Source organism: Vulpes lagopus, chromosome 10 (genome assembly GCF_018345385.1).
Source record: "Vulpes lagopus strain Blue_001 chromosome 10, ASM1834538v1, whole genome shotgun sequence".
Classification (NCBI taxonomy): Eukaryota; Metazoa; Chordata; class Mammalia; order Carnivora; family Canidae; genus Vulpes; species Vulpes lagopus.
This window is the reverse complement of record NC_054833.1, coordinates 24205389-24218066: the sequence shown is the minus strand read 5'-3', so window position 1 is coordinate 24218066 and position 12678 is coordinate 24205389. Positions and strand designations below refer to the sequence as shown.

The window sequence follows — 12678 nt, the reverse complement described above, 5'->3', positions numbered from 1 at the left end:
CCTGGGCCTCCCCTCCCTGCACCTGCAGGTGTGCAGCTGGGCTCCGCCTAGGGACCCAGTAAGCACGAGTTCGCGCCCTCCTCCTCCCCACCACCAGACTTTGACCTTGACACGAGCCCGCCTACAGCCGCGGGCAGAGCTCGTGCAAAGGCCCTGTGGCCCCCAGGCCAGGCCGAGCCCCCCTCGCGGCCGCACAGCCCGGGCCCTAGAGCCCCCGCGGGGTCCCCGGCTCCCGGCCAGGCCGCCAGCAGGGTCACCTGTCCCCTGCTGCGGCCCGCGGCCCCCGGGACACGTTTAAGAGCAAGTCTGGTTCTGGGAAAACGCCAGAAGCTGACGGTGCCCCGAGTGCCGAGCCGCCAGCAGCCCGGACCAAGGGAGGCCGCGCAGGGAGCCCTCGAGGGACCGCCCCAGGACACGGGGACTGCAGGGCCCGAGGCCTCCTCCAGAGACGGCAGCCCCTCACCTGCGACAGCCTGCCTGGGCCTGCGGGGCCTACAGCGCCGCCATGGGGGCGGCCCGGCTCTGGGGGAGGCGCCCCAGCCCGAGATCCAGGTCCCCACGACCCAGACTCCCCAAGATCCAGGTACCCGCGACCCAGGCTCCCCCAGAGCCAGGTCCCCGCGATCCAGGGTCCCCGAGATCCAGGTCCCCACGACCCAGGGTCCCCGAGATCCAGGTCCCCAAGATCCAGGTCCCCACGACCCAGGGTCCCCAAGATCCAGGGTCCCCGCGATCCAGGGTCCTCGCAATCCGAGGTCACCGAGATCCAGGGTCCCTGTGATCCAGGCTCCCCAAGATCCAGGTCCCCGGCGATCCAGGCTCCCCGAGATCCAGGGTCCCCAAGATCCAGGGTCCCCACGACCCGAGGTCCCCAAGATCCAGGGTCCCAGAGATCCAGATCCCTGCGATCCGAGGTCCCTGCCCTCGTGGGTATCGGGCTCCGTGGAGCGGGTCCGCCCCCCACCGCAGGCTGCCAGGGAAGCGTCCACCAGCTTCGCTTTCTCTGGACTTCGGGCCCCAGTGGCAAAGGAAATTAAAGCTTCATTTTTAATGTTTGCTTCCGATCCACGGCGCCGAAGGGTCACAGGCCAGGGGTCAGGCTGCCTGGCAGTGGAAAGGCCTGAAATGCTGCCGCCCTCAGTCTCCCGGCCACGACCTCCAGGCAGCTCCAGGGCAGCTCCAGGCAGCACCAGGGCAGCTCCAGGGCAGCTCCAGGGCAGCTCCAGGGCAGCACCAGGGCAGCTCCAGGGCAGCACGAGGGCAGCACCAGGGCAGCTCCAGGGCAGCACCAGGGCAGCACCAGGGCAGCTCCAGGGCAGCTCCAGGGCAGCACCAGGGCAGCTCCAGGCAGCTCCAGGGCGCAATCCCGGCAGCGCAGTCCGCACATCTCAGCGGCAGCCGAGGCACCGCAGGATGCTCAGCATCCCTGACGTCTCGTGTTTACATCAAGCACCTAGTGACTCCTACACTGTCGCACCTGGGTGTTTAAGGGGTGGCCCGATGCTCGCACATGGCTCCAACCCCGCCACCCCCCCCCCCCCCCGCTATTGTCGCAGCAAGCCCGGTGCCTCGCCTGTGCTGCTGGGAGGTCAGGGCAGGGAAGCGCATGCGGACCCACCCGTCCTGAGGGTACCGCGTGGCCGGTGGATGGAGAAGGACGCAGCCGGGCTCAGAGCCGAGCATCGCTCAGCGGGTGACCTCCCTGCCGGTAACTGGAGGGAGAAAAGCTCCTCAGGAATGAACATGTGTCTCATGGGCACCATGGGGGAATTCTAGAAAGAACTGGCAAAAAAATTTTAAAAAAGGCAAATAGATGCAAATAAATCCCAAATGGTCTTGTTTGACTCTCAGAGCTTTTTTTTGGGGGGGGGGGCTTTTTCTAATTTGAGTGACCACTTAGGTGAGGTAGCCAGACTGGTAGCGACAGCAGAGTGCTGGTTCCCGGGGCCTGGGAGGGAAGGGGGCACAGGGGCTGTTTCACAGTTCAAAGCTGCAGCTCCCAGGATGGAGCGTTCTGGAGACGTGTCACACGACGCTGTGAATCCGCGTGACACTACTGTACGCTGAAAGATGGTTACGATGGTGAACTTTATGTTATGTGTATTTTGCCCCACCTAAAAAAAATGAGAGAAAAAATTTAAAAGGAGTTGAATTGGTTGTCAACTTTCAAAAGTCAAGTCAGCACACCTGCAACCTCTGCCTCCCGTCTCCTGTAACTGGAAAAGGAAGCTGCGCTGGGCCCTCCACCAGCAGGGCAGCCGCGGCCTCGGGGAGCTGACGTCTGCGCAGCGGCCCCCCCGCCTCCAGAAGCTCTGGGCTTGGAAACCCCTGTGCCGGAGATCATGGAATATACGCTACTTTTCCAGAACAATTGAGACACAAGAGTGTTGGGCCCCTGGGTGGTTCTGTTGTGAAGCATCTGCCTTCGGCTCAGGGTCCTGGGCTCAAGCCTCTCAATAGGCTCCCTGCGCAGGAGGAGCCTGCTCCTTCCTCTCCTTCGGCCCCTGCCCCCCACTCATTCTCGCTCACTCTGTCTTCTCTCAAATAAACAAAATCCTTTTTTAAAAATATGTAAAAGTGGGGATGCATGGGGGGCTCAACGGTTGAGCATCTGACTTTGGCTCAGGGCGTCATCCCGGGTTCCTGGGATCGAGTCCCGCGTCGGGCTCCCTGCATGGCACCTGCTTCTCCCTCTGCCTGTGTCTCTGCTTCTCTCCTCTGTGTGTGTGTGTGTGTGTGTGTGTGTGTGTGTGTGTCATGAATAAATAAGTAAAATATTTTTTAAAAAGAGGCAAAAGTATTAAAAATCCTTGAGAGTCTTTGAGAAAGCCTTCTTTTGAAGTACACTTTTGGCCATGCTTAGCAAGCATATTAGGCAACTGGCAAACAGAAAAGACAGGGTCCAGTGAAGGGGCTACGGCCGACGCCCCCCAACCCCACTGTATTACCTACCGCCTTGGCCTGACATTCCCTCCAGTGCTGCTCTGAATCCGCTGTCCTCCCGGCTTCCACTAGGGACTCAGTGCCATGAAACATCTCCTGAAGGGACGAAGGGTCACTTAACTCCCCGCAGACCACTCACCACCCTGGCCTCCCCGGGCCTACAGCCACAGACCCAAATGGGGACAGTGAACGATATCCGAGTGTCCGTTCCTCCCCTCCTGCATTGCAGGGCCCCCTCCCTAATTTGCAGGCCAAATTTAGGTATGATTTGCGATGTGGAAATTTGTGCCCTGGAAATGAGGTTGAGCCCTTTGGCTGGTTGGGTGCCACGAATCATGGGCTATCAAGCAGACTCACAGGGTGACAGCGATCTGAGGCAGCCGGCGCTCTGCCCCAGCCGCCCCCCCACCCGCCCTGCAACCTGGAACTGCCCCACGCTCCCTTCCTCCTCCTGGGTCTGGACCCTTCCTAGGCCATGTAGTGTTTGCAAGGATCCAGGGACAGGTCAAAAGTCCCAAATAAGGAAGAATATGTTAGAATGGGTACCAGAGGGAGAGAAATAATGGTTATAAAATCAAGTATAGCTGTCAAAGCATTTGGAAACACCTCGATGTCTCACATTAGTTTTTCAAATTGTGGTCTTTATAGTGTAATAAACAAGTGTACTAGAAAGGACAAAGAGAACCTTGGATTCCACTTGTGTCAAGATGTCCCTGGAAAATAGGAGCAGTGAGTCCTGAGGGCAGATGCAGGAGGGAACACTCGGAGACTTGGGGCCCAAACAAGTCTAGATGCCCAGCACTCAACGATGATACCCAACTTTTAGAAGTGAATCCAGCACTTGGGCACAGAGCAACCTGACTTTAAAAGCCATCAGTGGGATTTATTTTTACATTTGTGCTTTACTGTTTTATGCAGAAAAAAAAAAAAAACATTGTTTTGAATAACTAGAAGGAACCACAAGGGAAAAATGGGTGGGACGTGTGGAGGGCGGAAGGGATTAAAGCACGATCCAACATTTTCAAGAAGAAAACCTACCATTCTGTTTTCTGCATTTCTTCGCTGGAATTTATTACTCATCCAAGCACAACAGATAATTGAGTGGGGTATTCCATCGTCTCTCCAAAAACAATAATGCCACATGTCCAAAATTCCACCATTTCAAAAACCTCATAGCCAACAAATTGTAGAGTCCCTCTATGGTAACCACCTAGTACCAAATAAATCCTGCTGTTCATGGCCACGGTTCTTTCCATTTCTTACATGGGCTTTGAACAGGCCATAAATCCATTGATGAATTAGTCAGATTTTGACCACAGTTCTTTCCACAAAGGCTAGGCAAGGTATGATGAATTCAAGCCTAGTAGCCATGCACAGGGAAATCATACAAATTGCCTCCCCATAAATTGAGAATGAGATTTGGGGAAAATACCCAGAGAGTTCTTGCTGACATCCAGACCCATCGACCATTTATTCACTAGTTAGATAAATGGCAGGGAAAGCTCACCCTTCCTGGACTCTGGTCAGTCTGCTTATAACTAACCATGATTTTGGTTGAGTTGCAGCTCTTCTGGGGCTTATGTGTCTGCTCTGAAAAATTAATCCCTATGGGCTTCCTGCTCTAAGGCTCCATGATTTTACCTTGCGATCTGCAAGAGGCGGGGGTGGGGTGGGGCGGGGAATCAGAAAATATGTTGGAAGAGGTGAGCAGAACAGACGGAAGAGGAATTAATAATAAGGGTAGGAGATGGCCCTATCTCCCGTAAACAGAGGGAGAGGGATCCCTCTTTGCTTCGAAATCAGAATTCAGTTTTTCTAACTTCTAAAGAGATGTTGCAGGCTGAATTCAGCAGCCCCTCTCAGCAAAGAGAGCTTGGTCTGAAGCGCATCCATTTCCCAAACTGAAAAGAGAGCCCGGGTTGGACACGTCTCTGCCTGGGAAGAGGGCACCTTATCACCACATTAAAGGGCTCTGGAAAGAAGAGTAGCCACATTATTATTAGTTCATTTCTGCTCTCATGACAGATGCTATAGAGAAACAATAGAAAGATGATGTGGGGAAAGCAAAGATTCCAGGAAAGGTCTAGGCATATCAATGAACAGCGACGTATTTATAAATATATGATGTAATGTAGTCACAAAAAGGACTTTAAAAAAAGCTTGTGATACACTGGGTGTATACAAAGAGGCCAGACACTGTGTGCCTGAGAGGTAACAAGGCTTTCTTTATTCTGCAGATACTAACCTTAGCTCAGCCTTTAAGAAGACCGCAGACAGTTTGGAGCACCCCAAGTTCAGAAGAGCATTGAGACACTGGAAGTCTTCCAGAAAAGAGCCACAAAGTTGAGTTACAGGCTGCTAAGGGTTGAGCAATGCAGGGAGGGTCAACAGCATGCAACACTGAGTAAGTGCAGCGGCTATAAGTCAACCAGGGCAAGAACAAACTAAAAATAATCACAAGGCCTCCCCCATGAAGAAGGTTTCCATTCTCCCCAGGAGAGGGACCTGGGCAGCTGCAGACCACACCCAGGCTCTTGGCCAATGAGCCAACAATATATTTATAACCTGCAGCTTCCAGGGACTGTGGTTGCTGGCTGGCCTGCACTAGGATTAGCAACGTCAGCTGTCGGAGAGATGGTCCCACAGAGGGTGACAAGCTCAAGCAGAAGTGGCTCCAGGAACAGTGTGTAGGAGCCCCCATGATATGGGTGTGCTCTCTCCATCTCCTCCCCAAGCTCTTTTCCTCTTACTCCTATTTTCTATCTTCCTTGTACCTTCTTTCCCCCTCTGCTCCCACCGCAGTGATCCTTACTGACCTTCTGCTAGATTAGCTTCCCCAGTCCAGGAAGAAGATGAGATGGCTGCACAAACCACCCTTGAGGTGTGAGTGACTCTGCAGATTAGCCTCCAAGGCAAGAAGATCTGCAAAGATAGAGAGTCCAGCAGAACTAAGGGGTCATGGATGACACCATAGGGGTCCCTGAAGTTTTCCTCTCCCTTGGTGCTGCCCCACTGCAAACTCCTCACCTAGCCTGCAGCTCTAAGAGCAGCACAAAAGTCAAGGGCCGTACTCTTCAGGAATGGTATAGCTTTCCTTTTCTGCTCAACCAGCCTGAACCTATCCTTTCCCGGAACACACAACCTCTTATTCTAAAAAATAAAAAATAAAAAGAGAGCAAGAAAAAATATATGGGAGAGTTACTTACCATGTTATATCTTTTAGATCAGTGAGCTAGGAAAAAAAATGATTTTTAAGTATACTAGCATGACCATTACTTGGAGCAATTTAGAAGTGGATTACTCATGCTTCAGCTGGGAAAAGCTCTCCTGAGTCTCCTTTTTAAAAAAAATAATCCTATGTTGAGAACAGCTAGCTACAATTTTCTATTAGGTGATGAAACCAGTGTAGAGAGAACCCCCTAAGCAGTATACTTGGAAGAAGAGGCACTTGGTGGCATGGGGTTATACCTGGCTTGACGGATGCCCTACAAGCACTGCCATGCATTGCCGTTAAAGCCAGGGGCCACTACAGGAACCCCACCCCCTGGTAAGCTGTTCTATCGGAATCTTACTAACCTATGTCCACTCTTCCGCCTTAGAAAGAAATCTTCATAAACACAATAATTATTCAATAATTCAGATTTGGTTAGGGTTGCGTGTCCACCTGTGATTTGTGCTCATCTGTCAGGTAGGGATGAAAGACACAGAACAAAATATCTGCTGACTCCCCGTCATGAAAGGGACACGAGTGGGAGAACAAGCCAAATCCAATACTTGTGGCGTGTGTGAGTCTGCTTAACAAAATGTTGAGCTGCCTCTGCTTCTTCACTTTCTTCTATCTGTCCTGAATCTCCCCGCCACCCCCCCTGAATCCCCAGAAATCCTGTCCTCCATTTTGTCACCCGAGCCTCTTAGTCTTGTAGACTCTGTGAGTCTTCACCAGGGCCTCCCACTCATCCTTGGGTTAAAGCAGCAGCTTGGCAGACAAAGTTGGAGAGATTTCTAGAGAAATTTAGGCAGAGAGTGGATGAGGGCTAGTGTCCTATGAGATAATGCAAAGGAGATTAAGGACCCTCAAGGACCTAGAGAGGGCACTATTGCCTAGAGGAGCCAGGACACCTGAGAGGGCAAAGCTCAGATAGTCCAAAGACTCCAAGCAAAACACTATGGGCAGAAAGCCTCCAGAGTGATCCCTCAATCAGGGGCTAATCCATTCCATGATTCAACCACATGGGAGCAGGGAGGGGTGGCCAAGCATGACATGGAAAATATTTTAAAACAAACAAGCAAACAATAAAGAAAAGCAAGCATTGTCCCAGCCTGGCTGAGTCTCCAAGTTCATGGTAGTTCTCCACAAGGATCTTTCCAGCTCTGGTCTTCTTAGACATATCCCATCTCACTGACCACATTCTTCAAATGATGCTGCATGCCTAGGCATATGGCGAAAGCCACTGCTGTCTCCCTGAGAATGTAGCTTTTTGGCTGATGGAAAGCATGAGGATGTTTAGCACCCCAAACCAGAAGAGGGACCATCCAGGAGGGAGAAAGAATCCAAGAGATAGAAGCTGGGACCCACTTTGAGTCCAGGGAAACAGAGCTGTCACTTGGGAAGGATTTGGGCTATCAGGAGCTCTCCCACACTGCCAGGGGTCATAGGCCACTAGGACTCAATGACTCCATACCTGGGGGAGAAATACATGCACATGGACATCAGGGCTCACACACAGGAATTTCAGAGAATAGTGGTCCATAGAATACTGGAAACAACGCAGACATCCATCCAGCAGTAATAAAATGAATCAATAGTTAGCACAAAGGAGTATTATGAGAGATGAGAACAACAAACTGTAGCTACTTATAATAAGAAACATCAATATCACAAACATAATGCTGAAGAAGAAAAGTGTGACCAAAGGAAATTGACAATACAACCCCATTTACATAAAATTGAAACACAGGCCACAAACCACACACGATCAATGTTGTTTAGGGGTTATATCCAAGCAACAAAACTAAGAAAAGCAAAGAAGAATCTCCAGAGAAGTGGGACAAAGATGTAAGCAGAAGAGCCCCTCGTACCTTCTCCCAGGGTAGGATGAGGTTCTGGGGTGTTGGGATGTTGAAACCTTCTTGGGAATGGTTTCCCTGAACTATACATACACAGGAAGGCATTTGTCTGAATGTATGTTCTATTTCACTGTAAAAGAGGTGGAGAGGGAAGAAAGATTATTGAACTTAGAGACAAATCCATGGATTCTATTCCTATTTCTGTCACTTATTAAACCCTTAAGGTTGTCATATAATCTCCCTCAGCCTCAATTTTCTTACCTATACAATATATAAACAGTAAAATGTGGGCTATCACTCTTACCGCAAAGAGCTATTGCGTAGCTGAAATGGGTATATTTTTAAATGCTTTAAATCCCCAAAAGCAGCATATACGTGGAAGAAATAACTTTTATAAATTCCCATTTCATAATTTTACCTATAAACTGAATATTGATTTCCTATCTGTTCACTCAGTAAACATCTGTTTTGTGCTTGCTAGGCACCTGGCACTGTGCTAGGTACTGTGCAACTACAGCGAGCAAGAAAAGATATTCCATTGAGGACATTTGCATCAATAATCAAAAGTGAAACTGGGTGGTGCCTGGGTGGCTCAGTCAGTTGGGTGTCTGCCTTCGGCTGGGGAGGTGGTCCCAGGGTCCTGGGATAGAGCCCCACTTTGGGCTCCCTGCTCACTGGGGAGCCTGCTTCTCCCTCTCCCCACCTCCATGCTTTCTCTCCCTAGCTGTCTTTCTCAAATAAACAAATAAAATCTTTTTTAAAAAGTGAAACTGGGATTCCTTTAAGAATGAGTGGATAAAGAAAATGTGGTATTTCTATACAATGGGATATGATTCAGCCTTACAAGGAAGGAAGCTCTGATACATGCTACCACATGGATGAAACTTAAGGACATTACACTAAGTGAAATAAGCCAGTCACAAAAGGACAAATATTGCATGGATCCACTGATATGAGTTTCCTAGAGTACTCAGATTCCTAGAGACAGAGTAGAATGGTGGTTCCCAGAGGCTGGGGGAGAGAGGAAATGAGTTAATATTCAATGGGCACAGAGTTTCAGTCTTACTAGATGAAAAAAGTTCCAGAGACATATATGGTGGTGATGTTTGCACAATAATACCTTGTACATTCGTGCATTCGTGTACTTAACGATACTAAGTTGTACACTTAAAAATGTTAATATGGGGGTTGCCTGAATGGCACAGTCATTTAAGCATCTATTCTTGGTTTGGGCTCAGGTTGTGATCTCAGGGTCATGAGATCAAGCCCCACATCAAGCTCTGCCCTCAGCATGAAGTCTGCTTGAGATTCTCTCTGCCTTCTGCCTCTCCCACTCATGCACTCTCTCTCTCTTTCTCTCTAAAATAAATAATTAAATATTGTTTAAAAAAAAGATATGATGTGGGCAGTCCCGGTGGCGCAGCGGTTTAGCGCTGCCTGCAGCCCGGGATGTGATCCTAGGAACCTGGGATCGAGTCTCACTTGGGGCTTCCTGCATGGAGCCTGCTTCCTCCTCTGCCTGTGTCTCTGCCTCTCTCTCTCTCTCTCTGAATAAATAAATAAATAAATCTTTAAAAAAATAAAAATAAAAAATAGATAAAATGGTAAATTTTATGTTATGTGTAGTTCACAATAATTTTTTTTCACAATTTTTTTATTTTTATTTAAATTTTACTCTTTTAACATACAGTGCTATATTGGTTTCTGGATACCATGATTTTTTAAATGGTTAAGATACTTTAAAAAAAAAGTGGGGGATCCCTGGGTGGCGCAGCGGTTTGGCGCCTGCCTTTGGCCCAGGGCGCGATCCTGGAGACCCGGGATCGAATCCCACATCGGGCTCCCGGTGCATGGAGCCTGCTTCTTCCTCCGCCTGTGTCTCTGCCTCTCTCTCTGTGACTATCATAAATAAATTAAAAAAATTAAAAAAAAAAAAAAAAAGTGGGCCTGGGAAAAACACTAGAAGTATTCTTACCAACATCAGTAACAAAACAAAGATGTCCACCATCATCACAACCATCACAACCATATTGGTGATGCTAGCCAAAGCAATTAGATATGACAAAGAAACCAGATACATAAAAATTAAGAGAGAGGTGAGTCAATCACTGTTAATAGTATCACTGCAACCACAACCAGAAAAATCATAAGAGAATCAATCAAAACTGCTACTCGGACAACAGCTCAGGAAGGTAGAAACAAGATTGACATTAGACTTTTCCGTGCCTTGTTCACTTAAGGAAAATGTGTCACATCTGGATAGATGTTTAGAAAAAGCACCTCTTTCTGGTGGTCACAGCGCCACGAGCATGCTGCCTGACCAGGAAAGGACAAGCCAAGTTGCGGCCACATGCCCCCAGCTGAATGCCCTGTGTAATGACAGGTATGTAAATGCACACTCTCAGTATTAAGACAGAAAATTAACGTATAGGAATCAATAATTTAATATATGCAAACAATTCTCATTTAACAGGAGCAAAGAAGGCAACATCATTTATAGGAGCAATAAAAAATACAAAACATCTAGAGAAAAATTAATAAGAAATATGTAAACCTTCGGAATAAAACTTCAAGATGCTCCTGAAGGGGGATCCCTGGGTGGCTCAGGGGTTCGACGCCTGCCTTTGGCCCAGGGCTCGATCCTGGAATCCCGGGATCAAGTCCCACGTTGGGCTCCTGGCATGGAGCCTGCTTCTCCCTCTGCCTGTCTCTCTCTCTCTTTCTCTCTCTCTCTCTCCATGTCTATCATGAATAAATAAATAAAATCTTAAAAAAAAAGAAAAAAGATGCTCCTGAAGAATACAAAGGTAGACTTTTTTAAACGGAAGGACATACCGTGCTCTTGATGGGAAGACTCAACATCAAAAGGTGTCAACTCTCTTTAAGTGCAGTTAGTTAAAGATTACTATCATCTCAATACCATCTTAATATTAAAGAAGAGATTTTTCTGGACAAGTAATTCTAAAGTCTATATGAAAAACAGGAAGAACCAATAAAATTATGAAAAGAAAGAATGAGGAAAGGCCACCTTTAAGAAGTATTAAACACATTCTAAAGATCCAATACTAAACATCCAATAATCAAAACTGAAAGGAAGACACACTAGTGGAAAAGGGTTAGTAAACCCAGGAACAGAGTCAAACGTACATGTGAAACAGGTGTCTGACAAAGGCTACATCCTAAATCATGGCAGCAAAGATGGACTTTTTAATAAAGGAGATTAGTACAACCAGGTAGCCATTTGGGAAAAGATAAACTTGATCCATCCCTCACAGAAAATACCAGAATAACCTCCAAATATGTCATAGACTTAAATGTAAGAAAATGAAACCATCGAAAACTACTAGAAAAATCCAAGAACAGAAAAAAATCCAAGGCTTTTATAGTGTTGAATAGGAAGTTCTTTCTAACTCAAAAGTCTTTTGAAGAGTCAAAAATTCAGCAGCCATAAAATAAAATCAAGATATTAGTTAATCTAAAGATATGGAAGTCAAAAATATTTATATGGTAAAGATATCATAGGCAATACAGATATTAAATATTAGGGAGTTATTGTTAATTTTCTTGGAGGTAATAATGGTATAATTGTGTATGAAAATGTTGTTCTTTTAGGAGTGCTTGCTGAAGTGCTTGGGTTTAAAGAGACGTGCAAATAAATAAATAAATAAATAAATAAATAAAATTGCTGTATGCACTTTATATTTATATACACAAGCTCACACATCTGTGCACCCATGTCTGCATGTGCCCACACACGCATTCACACACACATTAAGGCAAAAACGGTAACTGCCATCAATCATTGAGTTTAGAAGGTAGATATACAGGTGATTGTTACATTGTTCTTTTGGTGATTTATTTATTCATAATAGAAAGTTGAAAACATACATCATAAGCAAAGTGAAAAGACAAATGACAAGCTATTTGTAATGTATATCATAAAGAAGGGTTAATCTTCCTGATATATAAAGAAATTCTGTAAGTTAAGAAGAAAATAAACCAATAACTCAATAGAAAAGGGGGTGAAGGAAGAAAGAGTTCCTAGAAAAGGAGATATGAAACATGAAAAACTGCTGATCTCACTCAAAACAAATTCAGATCAAAACTGCACTGAGGTCACATGTCTCACTTTATCAGATTTGCAAAAAATCCAACATTTGAAAACACGTGAGGCTGCGAGGAAATGATGGTAGGAGGGCAAAATGCCAAAATGACAGTGGGTGGGGATTTCATATATATCAAAGTTATAAATATGTTTACTTTTCACCTAGTAATCTGACTTCTGGGAATTTCCCCGATGGATATGCCTGTATACATATAAAACAACAGATTTCCAAGTTGACTCTTTTTTTTTATAATTTTATTTATTTATTAATTAGAGACACACACAGAAAGAGAGAGAGAGGCAGAGACACAGGCAGAGGGAGAAGCAGGCTCCATGCAGGGAGCCCGACGTGGGACTCGATCCCAGGACCCCAGGATCACGACCTGAGCCAAAGGCAGGCGCTAAACCCCTGAGCCCCCCGGGGATCCCAGCCGAGTTGACTCTTTGAATCATTCTTTGTCATAGTAAAAGACTGACAACGACACAAGTGTCCGTTTATGCGGGGCTGGGTTAGTAAATCTTGGCACATCCGCCCCAAAGGACACCAGGCAGCTCTAAGACGG

General features: G+C 47.1%; 1 protein-coding gene across 1 annotated transcript in view; it reads left to right on the top strand.

The window, feature by feature from the left end:
- Positions 1-2375, top strand: part of LOC121500850 (basic proline-rich protein-like) — a 31368-nt gene extending 28993 nt beyond the window's left edge. Inside the window, exons 3-4 of the mRNA XM_041772965.1 lie at positions 52-1629; positions 2226-2375. Of these exons, the coding sequence (XP_041628899.1) occupies positions 52-1629; positions 2226-2375 (1728 nt within the window). The remainder of the gene's footprint in view (positions 1-51; positions 1630-2225) is intronic.
- Positions 2376-12678: the final 10303 nt, after the last annotated feature.